Source organism: Cynocephalus volans, chromosome 1, assembly GCF_027409185.1.
Source record: "Cynocephalus volans isolate mCynVol1 chromosome 1, mCynVol1.pri, whole genome shotgun sequence".
NCBI lineage: Eukaryota > Metazoa > Chordata > Mammalia > Dermoptera > Cynocephalidae > Cynocephalus > Cynocephalus volans.
In genome coordinates, this window is record NC_084460.1 from 262,027,434 (window position 1) to 262,044,242 (window position 16,809).

General features: G+C 36.0%; 1 protein-coding gene across 2 annotated transcripts in view; it reads right to left on the minus strand.

The window, feature by feature from the left end:
- The window catches only part of HECW2 (HECT, C2 and WW domain containing E3 ubiquitin protein ligase 2), a 221,972-nt gene that overhangs the window by 43,587 nt on the left and 161,576 nt on the right, over window positions 1-16,809 (minus strand). For both annotated transcript variants that reach the window (XM_063092361.1, XM_063092369.1), the window contains exons 17-18: window positions 6,726-6,809; window positions 4,954-5,063 (exon numbers count right to left, since the gene is read on the minus strand). In XM_063092361.1, coding sequence (XP_062948431.1) covers window positions 4,954-5,063; window positions 6,726-6,809 — 194 coding nt within the window. The remainder of the gene's footprint in view (window positions 1-4,953; window positions 5,064-6,725; window positions 6,810-16,809) is intronic.

Below are 16,809 nucleotides of genomic sequence, written 5' to 3' on the forward strand. Positions count from 1 at the left end.
AGCAACTTATTAAAAAGAGAAAGCTGAATGGTATGCCAATGACAGCCATCCTCTAGGACAAGGGAGACCAACAACAATGACAAAAAATAGAATCTGTATATCGTGATAGAGACTGTATCTAGGAAGAGAAGACAAGAGAGAGAGAGAGAGAGAGAGAGAGAGAGAGAGAGAGAGAGAAAGTGCTATAGATTGAAAAGGGCCCCCAAAGTTCAAAGTTCACGTGTTGGAAACTTCATCCTCAATGCAACAGTGCTGACAGGTGGAAACTTTCAGGAGGTGATTAGTTCACAAGGGCTCTGTTAGAATGGGTTTGTTATAAGAGCAACCACAGCCCTCTCTTTCTCTCTCACGTGCATGCTCTCTTGCCCTTCCACCTCTGCCATGGGATGACACAGCAAGAAGGCCCTCACCAGATGCTAGCACCTTGATATTGAACTTCCCCACCTCCAGAACTGCAAGCCAAATAAATCTCTGCTCTTAATAAATTACCCCGTCGGTGGTATTCTGTCATAGCAACACAAAATAGACTAAGACGGGGAGGAATGGAGGGAGAGACAGAGGGAGAAGAGAAGAGAGAACGTTTGTGAAAAGAGTAGGAGATAAGCAGCTGGTAAGATGCTACAATTTTGCAGGGAGAGAAAGAGGAAAAGAAAATCCTTAAGGAGTCCCACTATGTGTTACGAGAAATAATTTCCTGTACAGTCCATTCCCTCAAGGCAGCCTTCAGTAAAGACGCACAAGGCACTTCAATGCTCTGAGTCTGTTTTACTCGTGTTCAGTGTGACCTTGTGCTGGTACCATCTTCCAGGTGGTCCAGTTCTGGTGAAGTAACAATAGCTCTGCACCACAGTTCATCAGCACAATCATCCCACAAACCATGAAATATCCTCGATGTACTGTGTATAAAGGCAAGGAGAAATGTACCTATGAAAGAGTTTTAGCAAATAGTGAGTTAAACAAATTTTCATGCCATTAAAATCATAGCTTTGGTTACCTGGAAAATTCACATAAAAGAGCACATTTCCAACAATATTAGATAAATTAGGTGTTATTGCATTTAAATTCCTAGAAATGTGCAGCTTAAATAAACTGCTGTGTCCCATATTTGGCATAATAAACTAAATGGTGTTTGGAGAGATCTTTTCCTTCTGGCATCACTGAGGTTGGGATTGGCATTATAATGGTCCTAGAAAAACAAACCTTCACATTCCAAAATTTTGACAAATTTTAGGCGAGCACTCTAACAGCTGCAAAAAGCGGTGAGTCAAAGTTTCCAAAGCCCCTCTCTCTTCTGTACTTGAAAAGACATGTAAATGTGCTTGGAATGAGGAAAAATGTGGAAAGTTTACCAGGTTCCTAGGCATTCTGAAAGAAGATCATTAAAATTTATTATTGTCGTAATTTTCATGATATTATTCTCACACCACCAAAGGAGGTGAAATTCTAGTCACTAGGTGGAGAATCAGGCCACTTTAAAAAATCTGTTCGAAATGTTGCTTTCACAAAACTTTCTGGAATACTGGTAGGAGGACAAGCTATTTTATTCAAAGAAACAGAAGATTCCTCCACAGGGGAAATGAAGCTAGCTAGTCTTGCCCTTGAATCATGTGGAATTAGTTATAGTTACTTTCATTGATATCAGTCAGTACATCCCAATTTCAAGATCAAACAAAGCCCACTGAAACAGAGTAGGCCAAAAATATGGAGATGATTCTTCCTGAAAATTAAAACCACTACAAACACTGCTAGCAATTTAGATATATTTGGGTTACACATGTCTTTGGAAAATGTTTAAATCTAAATCTAGGTTTCCAGAATGCATTTTATTACCATCATGGATTACTCATGTGCATTTGTGATGCTAAATAAAGAAGTGAACTTAGTCAACATTTAGAATGTTCCTTCATACAGAATGTTCAGCCAGTCTTCAAGAGCATGCATTTGCAGGGCTTGGAAGAGACATAATCTGGTCATCTACCTTTTTCTCTGTAAGGGTGGGCCATAGAAAAGTTCTGGAAAGGAAAGCCTTGACTAGCATAAGTAGTAATCCACACGGCTTCATTTCTTTAACCATAAAACATCAGGAAAAGGAACAACCCATTTTAAACTTCAGCACAGATTCTTGCTAAGATAAAGACCACTCAGAATGATTAAATATCTACACAGCCAGCTCTGTAAATCACAAAGAAATAGATTCATATATTCCAGCAGTTGTTAATGGTTCAAACACGGACAAACTATACTTCTCAGAATCAAGTTTCCAGAAAGAAAGAAAAAGGGATAAATTAATGTTTATAAGATACTCGTTATGTTCCAGGCACCAGGCAAGGGGTTCTCCCAAACATAACCATGGTAGGTGGAGGTGATTATTATTATACCCATTTTAAAGAAAAAAAAATTCAAGATCAGGAAAGGAGGTAAATTGCCCAAAGTCACACAGTTGCTAAATGACCGAAGCCAGATGCAAATCCCATCAATTTTCCCTGACAACTTTACCTATAGTGTCATATACCTATTTCCTTTCATCCTGTGTCATCAAAATAGATGTCCGTGTTTTGTTCCAAACTTGATCTGTGCTTTTGCCTCCAGTGTCTTGCCTTCCCACGGGTCGGTGCTGTGTGGACTGCTGCTGCTTTGCCTCATTCAGCAAACCACTGTCCCTCCACCCATATCCTGTATTTCCACGCACACATGCTCAACTGCCCCGTCCTAAAATCCCTTCCTTCACTCTTCTCCTTCTAATGTCCTATTTTGCTTTCTTTTTCACTTCCAAACTTTGTGAAAAGAACATTCTACATTGCTGGCTTCTACTTTCCACCCTGTAACCAATAACGATCCAGTGTATGACCTATTCCATAGAACCCGCGCTAACAAAGACCATTTATAACGTTATGATTTTCAAATCTAATGGCCTCCTTTCAGATCTCATCCTTCCTGAAGCCTTTGAGCATTTGGCTCAGTTAGCCACTCCTCCTTGAAACCTAGAGTCCCTGAAAAGACTTTCCTAGTTCCATTCTGAAATCTGTGGGCTCTTTCATTTTCAGTCTGGGGCTCCTCATGCCACTATCCTTTTTTCACTGACTTGTCCTCCCTAGTTCCTCCAATCTACACTCTGGGTTTCAATTGCCACCAGAACACTGAATTCCTCTCTGTCAACCTCTCCTGAGCTCCATGATGGATGTTTCCAGTTGTCTTTGGGCATCTCCAATTGATGGCCCAAAGATTTCTCCACAAAACATGTCCCAAACTAAACTCATTTAACCTCTCCCCTCCAGTCTAAACTTTTTCCTTCCTCAGTGACTGGTGCTACTACCTCCCTGGTAGTCTAGGTAGCCTAGGTAGTAGTCAAATCTACCTTGACTCTCCCCTACCTGGACTCAAAGTCTTGATGTCTCTACATTCTACTTCTCCCTTGAATTCATTCCTTTGTCTCTGTCTCCACTGCCACTGTCTAGTCCAGCCTTTTATCACGTCACCCAGGCTACTGCAACAGCTGCCCAGATGGTTTCTCTGACTCCTGTCTCTCGTCTTCTAATCCATCCTCCCTATTGTCACCAAACTTATCTTTATAAAATAGGAGATTATTGGTATTCCTCTGCTTATAAATGTTCCGTGGCTTCACGTGGACTGCAAAGTAAGGCTTCACTGACAAACTAGCCCTACCCTACCTTTCCAACCTGATCTTTGAGAACTACCCTTCACTTGTATCTATTAATTTGCCCTAAACTATTCATGCTTCTGCAGCATACCTTATGCTACCTTTTGACTAGAATGTCCTTCTTTCTCTGGTCCACCTGGTAAACTCCTAATCATCGTCCTTTAGGGCTCCACTTCATACCTGTTATCTTCATCTTTCCCCACAAACCCCACCCCCAGCCCTGAAGGAATAATGGTTCCCACGTCTGTGTTCCCATGCATCTCTTCATTACAGGACTAACTACAGAGCTTTACAGAGGCATTTGTTGACTCACTGCCCCACCATGAATCCTTCAAAGGCAGAAACCGTATTATTCATCTTTGTAGTAACAGTGTCTTATTCAGTGCTTGGATCATAGTTGGATGCTCAATAAACCTGTGTTATACGAACAAATTAATAGACCATTTCCTGTTTGCAGTGTTCAATTAGGCTGCAGCTTCATTGTAATAGCGATACATGAAAACACATGTTATATATCAAAGAATATACAGCAGCCTTTAGTGACACATATAGAGTTTAGATTTCTATTGAAATAGGTTTAAATTCTGATAGCTGTTAACGTGTGAACAATACATTGCCTAAAATAAGGATGAATATAGCTGATGTTCTGTCAATATCATGGCTGCCTTCCTTTTAAAAAACCCCTTTGCTAAGTTGCATTTCCTACTATTCATTCAACCACTGACTCACCCATTCAATCCTTCATTTATACCTACCTCTTTCAAAGAGTTTGAAGTTATACATTTTAGTTTATGTCAGCATGTTCTATCTGCCCATCCGTCTCTGTTCTTCTATCTAATGCAGTTAATGAATACTTCACAGAAAAATACCTAAGTCTATTAAATTGAATAATTTAAGTTCTACATTATTTCTTGAGAGTAGAAATTTTATTTTTATTGTTTATCAAATTGATCTCTTAACTAGAACTTTTTAAATCCATAAAGCTAACATAGTATTTTGTACCCTAATATTTTCCAAGATATATTAGGCACTATATAACATAGTGAAAAGCAAATTCTATATCTGAATATGACATGCAACTAACATTTATCCTCCTATTCATTATCTTTCTGCCAAAGTGAATCCCCATGGAAATAACCCACTTTTAAGGGACAGGAAATGCCATACAACATATTCCCAAACTAGCACTAAAAATGTGTCCAAAGTGTTCCCTTCCTGTCCTTTATGAAGGAGAGAACATCTGACTTTAGGACTCACTCCTCGAAGAATTCACTGTAAGAAGCAGGTGGACTCACCTGGTGAGTTCTGAGGAGACGACACGGGAGAGCCACGTGGGGACTGACAATAGCTGGGGTGGAGTAAGGCATGTGGAGGCACATATGACATTATCTCTTCTTCAAATAAACTGGGGAAAAACAAGAAACAAAATGTGTTCTTTAGCCAAAGAGGTGGGGAAAAGCCTTGTTTCCACAATGGGTAGGACAGTCTATTTCTCACTATGACCCATTCCATCAGACATAGAAATGTGGAGTTTATCAAAGTACAAATATTCTAAGCTATAATAGAATAAAATATTTAAGGCTATACCATCTAAATAATATTTAACTAAGGAAGGTGAATGATAATCATGACTTTGGCTTACAATTACTTTTGTTTTTACTAATTCCAAAAGCAGAATTCTTAGTTTAAATGGAAAACAAAACAAAGCAAAACAAAACAAAAACAAAAACAACACCCCAACATTGTAGGTTTCTAGAATAAAGCAAAAGAATGATATCTTAGCCAGAATTTTGTAACAAAAATGTAACTATTTTATCACCAATATGATACAGGAGATACATCATAATCTAACACTCATGGACCAACTGTCTTCCTGACCATCTGGCATACTATGTGCTGCTTTTGGAACTAGCTCAGTACACCAAAGCAGAGGGGCCACCCCCTAGACTGAGAAGTGACCCCCCCATAGGTCTTGTTTAGAGTTAAGTGAGGTGAAATATCGATGGAAAGTGATTATGTCCTTTTGAATTATGCCTCAACTACATAGTAAAGGAAAATAACTTTTTGGCAACAGACAAGTGGGCAGTCAGAAATATGGTGACAAGTGGAGAATTAGAAATGGTCAGGGTCAGGGTTATCATGAATAACATGAATGGGTTTGTTAGCACTCAGGAAGTGGCTTAGTATGACATTCCCTTTTATTCTATGGAGGTTACGGTGGTACTGTTCCCACCACTGGGGAGAGCCAAGCATTATTTTACTCTGGTTTGCCTCCATGGGAGAGATAATATTAAAAATGAGATAATTTTAAAACTTCCTGGTTTCCCCTCTAAATTACTCTAAAATTTAAACAAAAGCTGATCTAGCCATCAGGAAAGAAAATACAATTGGTGAGTTTTATGAAGGGCTATCACATTGGCAGTGAGCACCAGGGACCAAATTTCAGCTTTCTAATTTCCCAAATGTAAACTCTCAAAACCATAAAGTAAATAACACTTTGAATCAGCAAAAGGGGACAAAGAACACTTCGAGAAAAATATTTGAAAGGATATAAATATGACCTCCTTCTACACTGACGTGGTAAACTGTGTATACCTTATTCAGATAACCTTCTGTTCCCTTCTGTGAGTGGGACATTTTATTCATTAGTCTCTACAACCTTTCCATTCTCCAATACCAACTTCTTTACCAGCAGGGTAAAAACAAAATTAAACAGATCTCAGCGATAACAAATACAATCTGAAATGAATTATCACTCAATCAGCATCTTAAATCTTTAGTATGAGGGTTTCTGCAAGTCTTTAGGAAAAAGGAGACAATTTTAGGCTACCAATGTTGGCATATTGGGCCAAGCCTGTGGCGCACTCGGGAGAGTGCGGCGCTGGGAGTGCAGCGACGCTCCCGCTACGGGTTCGGATCCTGTATAGGAATGGCTGGTGCACTCACTGGCTGAGTACCAGTCACGAAAAAGACAAAAAAAAAAAAAATGTTGGCATATTATTTTCTAAAATGCTCCATAATATCTGATAACAGGAGACTTCCTAATTTAAGAGCAAGGCTTACATACCTCAGCAACATAACAAGGTCTGCATCACTGGAAAGGCGCACCAATCCTGGGGTCCCTTCAGTTCGGATAAATTGAATCTTCTCCCTACTCAAGGAAAGAAACAGCTCAAAATATATGTGGCAGATTTTTGGAACACAACTTAGTGGTAAGGCACATTTTTTTGTAATGGTCACAATATTTTTTGGTACCTATTATGTGGCAGCTACTGTATAATACCCTAGGAATACACATCCAAGAGGGACATGGTCTTTGCCTTCAAGGGGGTCCTTTTGAGCATCAACATCCCAGTTCTAATGCTGGGGAAAAAAGATTCTTTTATTCCTTTCACTATTTTGCTGCCCAAATACTGGTACAGGTAATCGTACCATACAACCCACTCAGTCTCTGCTTTGAGTTAAAACAGTTGTGGGCCTGAATTTAAGCAACAGTTTTAAGTTGATCCCCGGCTATTCCAAAAAAGGATTGTGTAGGGATATTCATCTGTTTTCCTGAGGGTATCTTTAAGTTATACAGGATGACAACATTCCTACTGGGAAGCAGATAGTATCTACGCATTATATATTCAATATAAAAGCATATTGTGTTTTAAAATAAGTGAAAAACCGAAACACTTTTAGGTACTACAGTTGGTGAAATAGATTGTGTGCAAACTTGTGCAAATGTACACAAGTTCATATATGTCAAACACAACAATGTGAGTTATTTCTACCATTATTTTGTTCTTTTTGCTTAATGAGTCATCTTCATGTAGCTACTTTATGGTTTTAATAAAATTTTTCCTAGTTGCTTTCCCTCATTTATATTGTGCTATTTCAAAGCAAACCATATTAATTTCTATAAGAAGAAAAAATGAAAATATAAACTAGGGTACTGAAACCATTACATTTGATTGGAACACAGTGGTCAACACAAATATGCAATCTAATTCTGAGTGCTAAGCAAAATAAACTCTGATTACTATATTATGAAATGAAATATCAATCTTTGATATAAGAATTTATTTAGACTTAGTTCTTATCTATAGAGCACCTTCTTTTTTATTTGATATTTTCATAAAGTTCCACTGCATTTTATATTTCCAAATTCTGAATTCTCCTCATAAGACTGCTTACAGACTTGAAGGAAATGAAGTGGAAGGCAAGGTTTAATTGTTCAGATGAAAAATTCGTGAATGAATAGAAAAGTCAATTGATTTGCCTGTAGCCACACAGCTCACAAGGCGTGATAAAGAGTTTGGTGCTTGGTTTCTTCTGGCTAGATCCATTTTACACAATATGTTAGTACATAGAAGCATCTAATATCTAGTATTGCCAAATTTTCTTTTCTGTCCCTTATTACCAGTAGCAAACTACTGTTTTTTTAAAAAGACTATTAAGAAATAAGTGGCAGACGTATGTAAAGGCATTGTGCAGAAGGCCAGCTTCTCTGCTGAAGGTGATTGTTGTAGCTTGAAGGCTGAATCAGGCAACACATTTTCCCTCAGGTGTTGAAATCACATGTCTGAAGCACGTGATCGAAACCAAGGCCCATTATCTGGTGAATTGCTTTTTGATAGAGATATAAATGTTAGCTTAAAAAAGCTAAATTAAAGAAAAGTTATCTTGGCGAAAAATAAACAATTACTTAACAAAAGAAGTACTCTTATATGGGTTGGCAACCATATGCTTTGATCTTGAAGAAACAAAAGCTTTCTTCAACAAATATGCAGTTTATCTCTTTAGTCTATCATCACAATGAATCCAGGCGAACAGAACAAAACCAAAAAAGAAAACGGGCTGTGTAGTCTCCTCAACTTCCTTAACTGGAGCTACACAGAATGGGCTGCGTGATGGAACCGATATCATGCTCTGGACAGTGGCTTGTAGATTTCCTGTGAATAAGAAAAACATCATAGCTTCCTGACTCACAGAGATGACAGGACGAGGAAAGGAAAGGGGGGAGGCAGCAGAGGAATTATGCCAGTTGGGAAAATTTCATCACTTTCCAGATATGAATTAGTAGGCAGTGAAGGCAACTGATTTGATTTTTCAGGCAAGAACATACCAGAGGCAGGCTGAGTCTAGTCTTCTAACCAGGCCAGCTAATTTATCACAATGACAAGCTATGGGTCATATGCTTCCAGGAACCAGACACTGGAACATGTCATCTGATGTTCCTCACACCACTAAGTACTTCTTACACTAATATTCATTCATTCTTTCAGCAAACATTTTCTGAGCTCCTACTATGTGCCGGGCACACAATGGGAATCCAACAAGGAGGAAGACAAAATCCCTTTCCAAGGAGCTTATGGCAGAGGAAGAGAGAAAGTCAACAGGCAATTCCAGTATTATGTAAAATATTTAAATTGTTCTGTCCACTTAACTCTGTTTAGGCCTTATGCCTGCTCCTAGTCTAACAGTCCTTTATAAAGTCTTTTCATGTAGAAACAAGGAAGGCATTAATTTATTGACTGTCAAGTGAGCAGATCAAGGCTGAGGAAGAAAGAGGAATCAGCAGACATACTCAGAAATGTCACCATTTTTTTTCTAAGAAATAAAAAGGAACTGCTACTTGGTTATCAGGTATTTGCCCAATATTCTATAGACCAGTGTTTCTCAAACTGGTGTATTTACTAGAAATCTGCAGACATAATCTCAAGTTCTACAAGAATTTTAAAATTTTGTGTTTTCACTTTGATGATCACAATGACTAACATGATATGAGCATATTTCGGGTAATATGGATGACATTTATGACTGAATATTGCCATGTGACTTTAGGTCCCACGTCTGCAACCCTTGTTGGTGCCAAGTGATTAAAGATGTACTTTTAAAGTGTTGGTGAGCAGGCCAGGTTGCCCTAAGGTCTGCAGGGCCTTGATGTTAAATATGATAACAACAGACCCTGTCTGCCACTCATGCACAATTAAAAAGATAAAACTTTTCTGTTGTACTGTTAATTTGCACCATGAAAGTGATCAAGCAAGGCTAAGTAATATATATATATATATATAAATTGCCTCAGGCTAAAGAGAATACAAAAGAGATGGATTTAAAAAGTAAATTATGCATTTATGCTAAATAATGCATAAGAGATTTCACGGCTTATACTAAGAACAAAAGCTTTGCAATAGTTTGCAAATAGAGAAGTAGTGGTAGAATCCACACATCCCAGGCCACAGTCAATGAAGTTTTTTCTTCAGTATTGTATTTGGGGGTATACTATTAAATGAATTGGCTCATTAAGACAATGTATCGGTAGATAAAAATAAGCTTTTTGTTAGGAAGAAAAAATTATGACTGTGATAATGCCAAGGAGACAACGTCATGGACCACTAGATGCAAAATCAAAAGAATCAAGTAAAACCTAAAAGAAAGTAAAAGCACGAATGTATCTTTCTGCTGATAATGATCTCAACACTGGTAATTTGGCTTCTGAAAAACAAAATCTCACATTAATAACATTAATTCAAAATTGTTTTTAGTTTTTACTTTATTTGTATATCTTTTATTTTTATAGTTTATAAAAGCTGTAAGATAAGTTTATATGTATTTTATATTTGTACACATTTAAGTTTTTTAAAAACAAAAATGGTAAAAGCTAACAGTATAAATTTACAATATTTCTTTTCCTTTTAGCATGAAAAATAACCGATTTGACTCCTGGGAATTTCCATGAGTACACTCAGTGTTTGGAATAAGCGTAACAAGTGTGAGAAATGTTGTTGAAGATATATCTGACCATGATTAGAAAGATGGTTGAAAATTACTTTAATATATTTATTTAAATTTATTTTATTAATTTATAGAGTTAGAAGGAATCTGTGGCAGTCTTCTTTCTTTCTTTACTGCCTTCTTCTGAATGAAGAAATTCTATTCATTCTTAGTAGTTTAGAGTAAAGATTAAGGTCATACTCAAATAACATATATTATCATTTGACACTCTCTGCATGGGTAGGTTTCTCTCTGTGGCCCCTCAGAGTACATTTCAGGACTTCCACCATTACACCTTCTCACATGGCCAATGGGGTACAATTTAAATTATTTTCAAAATGTGAGTTTCTTAAAGGCAAAAACCCTTCCTCCTTTATTTTCGTGTTCCCCAAGTACCTGGCATCGTGTTGTGCACACAGTGGGGGCTTAGTAAAATACAAACCAAGCCCATGATCAGTTAATGCCAAAACAACAGATTTGGTTCCTAACAATTTCCCTAAGAGTCCATTCAGTGTTTAAAATAAATAATCTTGTTATCATTTTTTGCTGTGGCAGAGAAATAAAGAGAATCGAAAAGCTGACATCAGATTATTTACTAAAGCAAAATACACTGGAAGGAAGGACAAAGATAGGTAAAGAGGAAATCTCTTAATAAGAAAACTCACAACTGTTAAAACAAAATGCTAAACCGTATAGTGACAACCTCGGGAAAAAGTTGCAGGCTATTGCTCTCTCTCAGACTCTCACAATGTTTAGGCCTTTGTAACCACTTCCTCCATTGCATAGAATCACCCCAGAAGATAAACTCTAGCAGAAGATCATTTGAGGACAATGAACAAAGTCCCAAGACTGGAATTCCCACAGAAAATACTCTCATTGAAATCAACCAACACTTTGGTGAGTTAAAGATGGGCACATGTTCAGAAAAAATCAGAAGCAGCAATGCTCTAAAACCACAAAACTCTCTGGATTGCAGTTTGCAAACCCAAGTTCCTGAAGATACAGTTCAGTAATACATTCACAAATACTTACGTTTTTAAAACTGCCTGAGAGCAGTTTTAGAGAAGTATACTTAACTTCCCTAATGGTATATAATGTCAGGAAAGGAAAACTAGCATTGATCATCCGTACTGTTTCCTACAGTCATAGGGCATTGTCTGACTTGACAGATAACACCAAACAGTAAGAAACATTTAACTTTTCTTTCTACCTCTCATTATACAGCTTAGATTCGGAAATTTAGGTCCATTATAGCCATGTGATTCTAACGGCCACATAGAAGTGACATGAATTAACCACATGCTTAGGGGCAACATTTGTCATAAATGAATATAAATTATCTCCATGTTAAAAACCTGGAGAGAATTACTTAACTTTCTTTGCCTATTTTCTCATCTCAAAATAATCATAATTACAGAACACAAGTAAAATATTTAGTCTGGAGCCTATAGTAAGCACTCAAAAATTTTAAATTATTGAGCATAGTATTAGAAAGGGTTCATAATTATTTATTCCTTTTTCAACAGACAGTATGATCTATTGAAAATAGAGCCAAACTAGATTTCTGGTGACCCATTCCTTTCTCTGTTTCTGTTGTTGGCAAGTCATTCTTGTTGAGTACTTCTATGATAAGCAGTAAATAAAATACTAGCCTTTCCATAAAACTGAGATAATGCTGTGGGTACCAAAGAGATAATACATGTAAAGGGTTTATATTTCTTATAATTCAATAGATAATGGGAAATATTATTCTCAATAAAGCAAAGTTCTGTCCAAGGCAAAACCATTTTGGACTCTATAAAAGGAGTTTAGTTATTACACACAAACGCATCTAGTTATAAGACATCTTTACCTATGACATTCTAATAGCTTGAATTTTGATATCTAGGATATACTGGAATGTATAACTAGAGATTTGTATTTTCTTATGAATTATAACATTTTATTATGCATTTGGTAACAGGTGTTTTAACTGAAAATACAGCTATATATTCAGGAATTGGAACTATATCTCCCCGTAATTTTATTTTTAAAATAAACATACTGAAAAAAACTGGTTACTGTGAAGCAATTAGAATAAACAAGCCAGTTAAATGGCACTTACAGGGGCAGGTACGGATAGGGCAGTATTTTCCAAACAGTGACATACAATGTAAGACAAAGGAAAAAATAACTTTAAGTACAAATTTTGGGAAAATAGTACTACAAAAACTAGTAGTTTCCTATATTTTGACAGTTATAATTTAGAAGATTAAAAAACAGGGTCCAACAACAACAGAAACAAAAACATGAAATACTTTAGGAAAGCCTAGACAATAAATACTCAGCTCTTACATAAAGGAATAAAAAAATTTTTTATTGCAAGAAATGAAAGAATTGAATACTTGAAAAAATATAGTTGCAAAAGAAAAATGGGGAACCATAAATATTTTAATTGTATTCAAATTAACTTAAAAATAAAACAAATAATCAAAATCCCTATGTAATTTTTAAAGTTAACATTATTCGAAATTTTATCTCAATACTCAAAATAATGCTATGTGCTAGAGAAATTTAGCTAAGTTATCAAAATAAATAATTGTTATGCTATCATTTCCTGAGATCTAAAATGACACATTAGAATATTCAAAGATATAAAAATTATTGTATTAAAAACTGGAGTCTATATCATTATATATGCCATTCTGTGTAATGCAAATGTAGCTACTTGCCTGTCAGCATAAATAGTTTTAGATGCTATCATTAAGTACCAAATATATTGTCTGTGAAACTGATTCATCTAACAAATGATTGATTATCAAACACATGCTCTATGTAATATATGATATGAGCTCCTATGAGGATTAAAAAGATGAGTAAGATATAAACCCTGACTTCATGTAGCTTGCACTCAATTTGGAATATAAGTACACAATAAATATAGTAGAAAAACACAAGATGTTTTAAAACATTTTAAACACATGGTACCATTATGCTATTTCTACTGTAAATTATAAAAGCCAGACATATAGATACCTGATTTTTAATACAATGGTACCCTGGTGAGTCTGCAAGACTGTTTTCTTTAAAATGTACCCCCAAGGAACTGAGAGTAATAACTTATTCAACAGGATGTATTAATAATAGCCACTAGTATGTAGGACAATATGCATGAAACAAGGCAATTTTAATTTTAATAATGGTGATACCAAAACTGTAGGAAATAAATTTCATTTCTTTATAGATTACCCAGTTTCAGGTATTCTGTTATAAGGGACAGTAAATGGACTAATACATGTTGTTTTCAATTTCTGTGAACAATGTCATTGGTATTTTGATAGGGATTGTGTTGAATGTATATGTAGACTGCTTTGGATGGTCATTTTTTTTTTTTTCCTGACTGGTAAGGGGGTCGCAACCCTCAGCCTGGTGGTGTCTGTACCACACTCAGCCAGTGAGTGCACCGGCTATCCCTATATAGGATCCGAACCCGCGGCCTCGGCGCTACCAGCACTGCACTCTCCTGAGTGAGCCACTGGGCCGGCCCCCAAGTTAATTTTTCTGAAGACAATTTCCACCACTATTTAAATCCACCGACAAAGACAAAAAAGAAAAAAATATGTTATTAATATTGAGGGGATAGTTATTTTATTTGCTTTGTAAGAAATGCTTCTAATTCACTAATAACTGGGCAATTTCTTTAAATATATGTAAAAAGCAGAAAACTATTTTGTGATATTATAAATGATAATTCATTGTTCTCTAAGATTTTAGAAATGGATTTATTATTCTTTCGGGTTTGGGGAAAGCACTGAGGCTGGATTCAGTACTGATATTTTGCTTTGGTCCATAGAAAGTCCATGTCTGATGAACTACTGAAGAAAAATGACATTTTACTGAACTCATTTCTTGATAACTGCAACAGAATATAGCAAAAACAATAGTAGAACAATTATACCTAAAACATGGTTATTCCTTGTGAAAGAAAATGGTTTTGAAAACCCTAATTGAGCCTTTTATTAGCAAAAAAACCTATGTTTTGGAGAAATATCCAGTGGATAAACATACTGCAAAGTGATATCAGGAAACTATATGGGAAAACAATTTATCAAATGCCTGGGTGTGATACTCTAACAAGAATCAAAATTATTTTTGGCTATTAGAATTCTTCTTTTGGGTCTTTTTTATCTTAGGTGATTGTCCAGTTGTTTTAAAGTTATGAGATCCCATGCATGTAAAATGTGAAACTTAGATGTATACATGATGTACATGTCAAAAGCTTATATACGTCTCTAAATTAGCATGGCCATTTAAATAAAACATGAGTAGCAATTATTCCTTTTGCAGAAGCCATAGAATAGGTGACAGGTTTAAGAATCTGTATTCCTTACTATGCTAGGGAGCAAGTTCCCAACCTCTCATTACACCTACAAGAAAATTAGCTGCTTGTGAAGATATTTTAATACACCTTTAAATGGCTTTGGGAATGTTATCTTAATGATGTTGCCATGATATTTTGCTGTAATTTCTGCTGAACCTCGGGCCAGAAGGCTCACTGCTTTCATCATATGTATGTAAAATATTTTAAAGTTCCCTGTAGGAAACAGTGTGAAAAGAGCACTCGAAGCCCTTCTACACAGAAGTTAACCCTGGAACTAAAGAGACTAGCTGTATTTCAGTTACGTCCACAGAATCACATGGTTTCATTTATCTACAGATATACTGCTTAGTCTCAGAGATAATGGTTTTGAGACTTAGAATAAGTTTAGGGCAAATTGTTTTAAACTGAGTCCTGGTGAAACAATAAAGTGAAGGGCAGATGACTAAAATAATACTAATTTAAACTTTTGTATGCTTACTGTGCCTACACAGTACCAAGCATTTTATATACATTATCTCATTTAACCTTTAAAAGAACACTGCAAGTTAGAAATTCCTATTCTTATTTTACAGACAAGGATAACAACTTGGAGGGTCATTGAATGCCTCATACACAGTCACCTGGTGAGTAAATTGCAGAGCCAGAATTCAGACCTAAGTCTGTTTGACCCCAAATGCATACTCTACTATATTTTTAGAGCCATTACTGTTGGTCTTCCAGTGAAAAAGTCTTCTACCAGTACTTTCCAATGATCAATTCCTATGTGGTAGCAGAAAATTTTTTAATCAGAAAATTTTTTAAGCAGAAAATTTTTAATAAATTGAATTTTAAAAATTCAATTAATTATTCCTATAAGTATAAATGGTCCACAGGGAAATAACAGACCCAATCTAGATTTTCTATTATTTAAATGGTGTACAACAAAGATCAGAAGGTTGCCGTGTTGGTCCAGACATCTGAGTGAGCAGTAGGCAAATTCGAAGAAGACTAAAAGAGAGAACTTGGCAAGTCTTCACAGGAAAACACAGCAGGATCAGCAGAAGCAAATTCATGCTATTTTGACCAAGTAGTTCAGATATTAACTGAGATTAATATCTCCAGCCCAATGTTAAGTGTAGAAAAATACATGTGCTACAAAGCTGTATAAGAAATAGATTAGAAATTTTGAACACTGGGGCTTGTTTTATGTAAGCCAGCTTTTGGAAACCTTAACTTTTTATACTATAAAATTCTGTATTGTTTAATAATTTCAAAATGGGAAAATATTATTTGTAAAATAAAAAAATTAAGAGGAAAGTTAAACTATAACAAAACTGCAGGGCTCTTAAAACAGGATGATGGAAAGAAATGGAAAGTTGAGTCCTCACTTGCTTCATTTGCTTTGTCAAGTGAATACATTTGCCTTTTGTGGGTCAGAATTCCTTGATTGCCAAGTTGCTGATTTACTAATAACAAAAAATATGGAATGGTCTGATTTACCCAGAATGAAAAAAAGGATCACAGATCACATTCTCATGGCAAGAGAATTTATACAGGAAGCACTCAAAGAGGAATTAGCCTGGTGACCAATATTTACCACTGATGCCTGGGGAGGGCAGGACTGATTGGGAGTAGATTTACTGGCTGGACCTAATAATCACACGAGAAGGGAGATTCTCAACTCTTAACTCAGGTTTATGACCCTCAGATCCTTTTTCATTGTACAATGAGATATACAAACACCAAGAGTAAAAATTTTATTGAATTTGTACGCATTACATTCACCTATAAGATATTGTTAAAAGGTTGTTTTTTAATGAATATGTTTGTATTTGAGTACAACATTAGAACATTTTATTTCAGCTTTTATTTTAATGTCACAGCATATAAGCATCTTGGTATGATTTCTGTCCCTTAATGAGAGCCAGTAACAGGATACAACAACACAATGGTGACACTACCCATTTGACAGAGGTGGTACCAACTTTTGGATGTTGAGTTTTCTAACTGGGGAAATAAACCTCTTTCAAGATAGAAAAAAAAAAAAAAA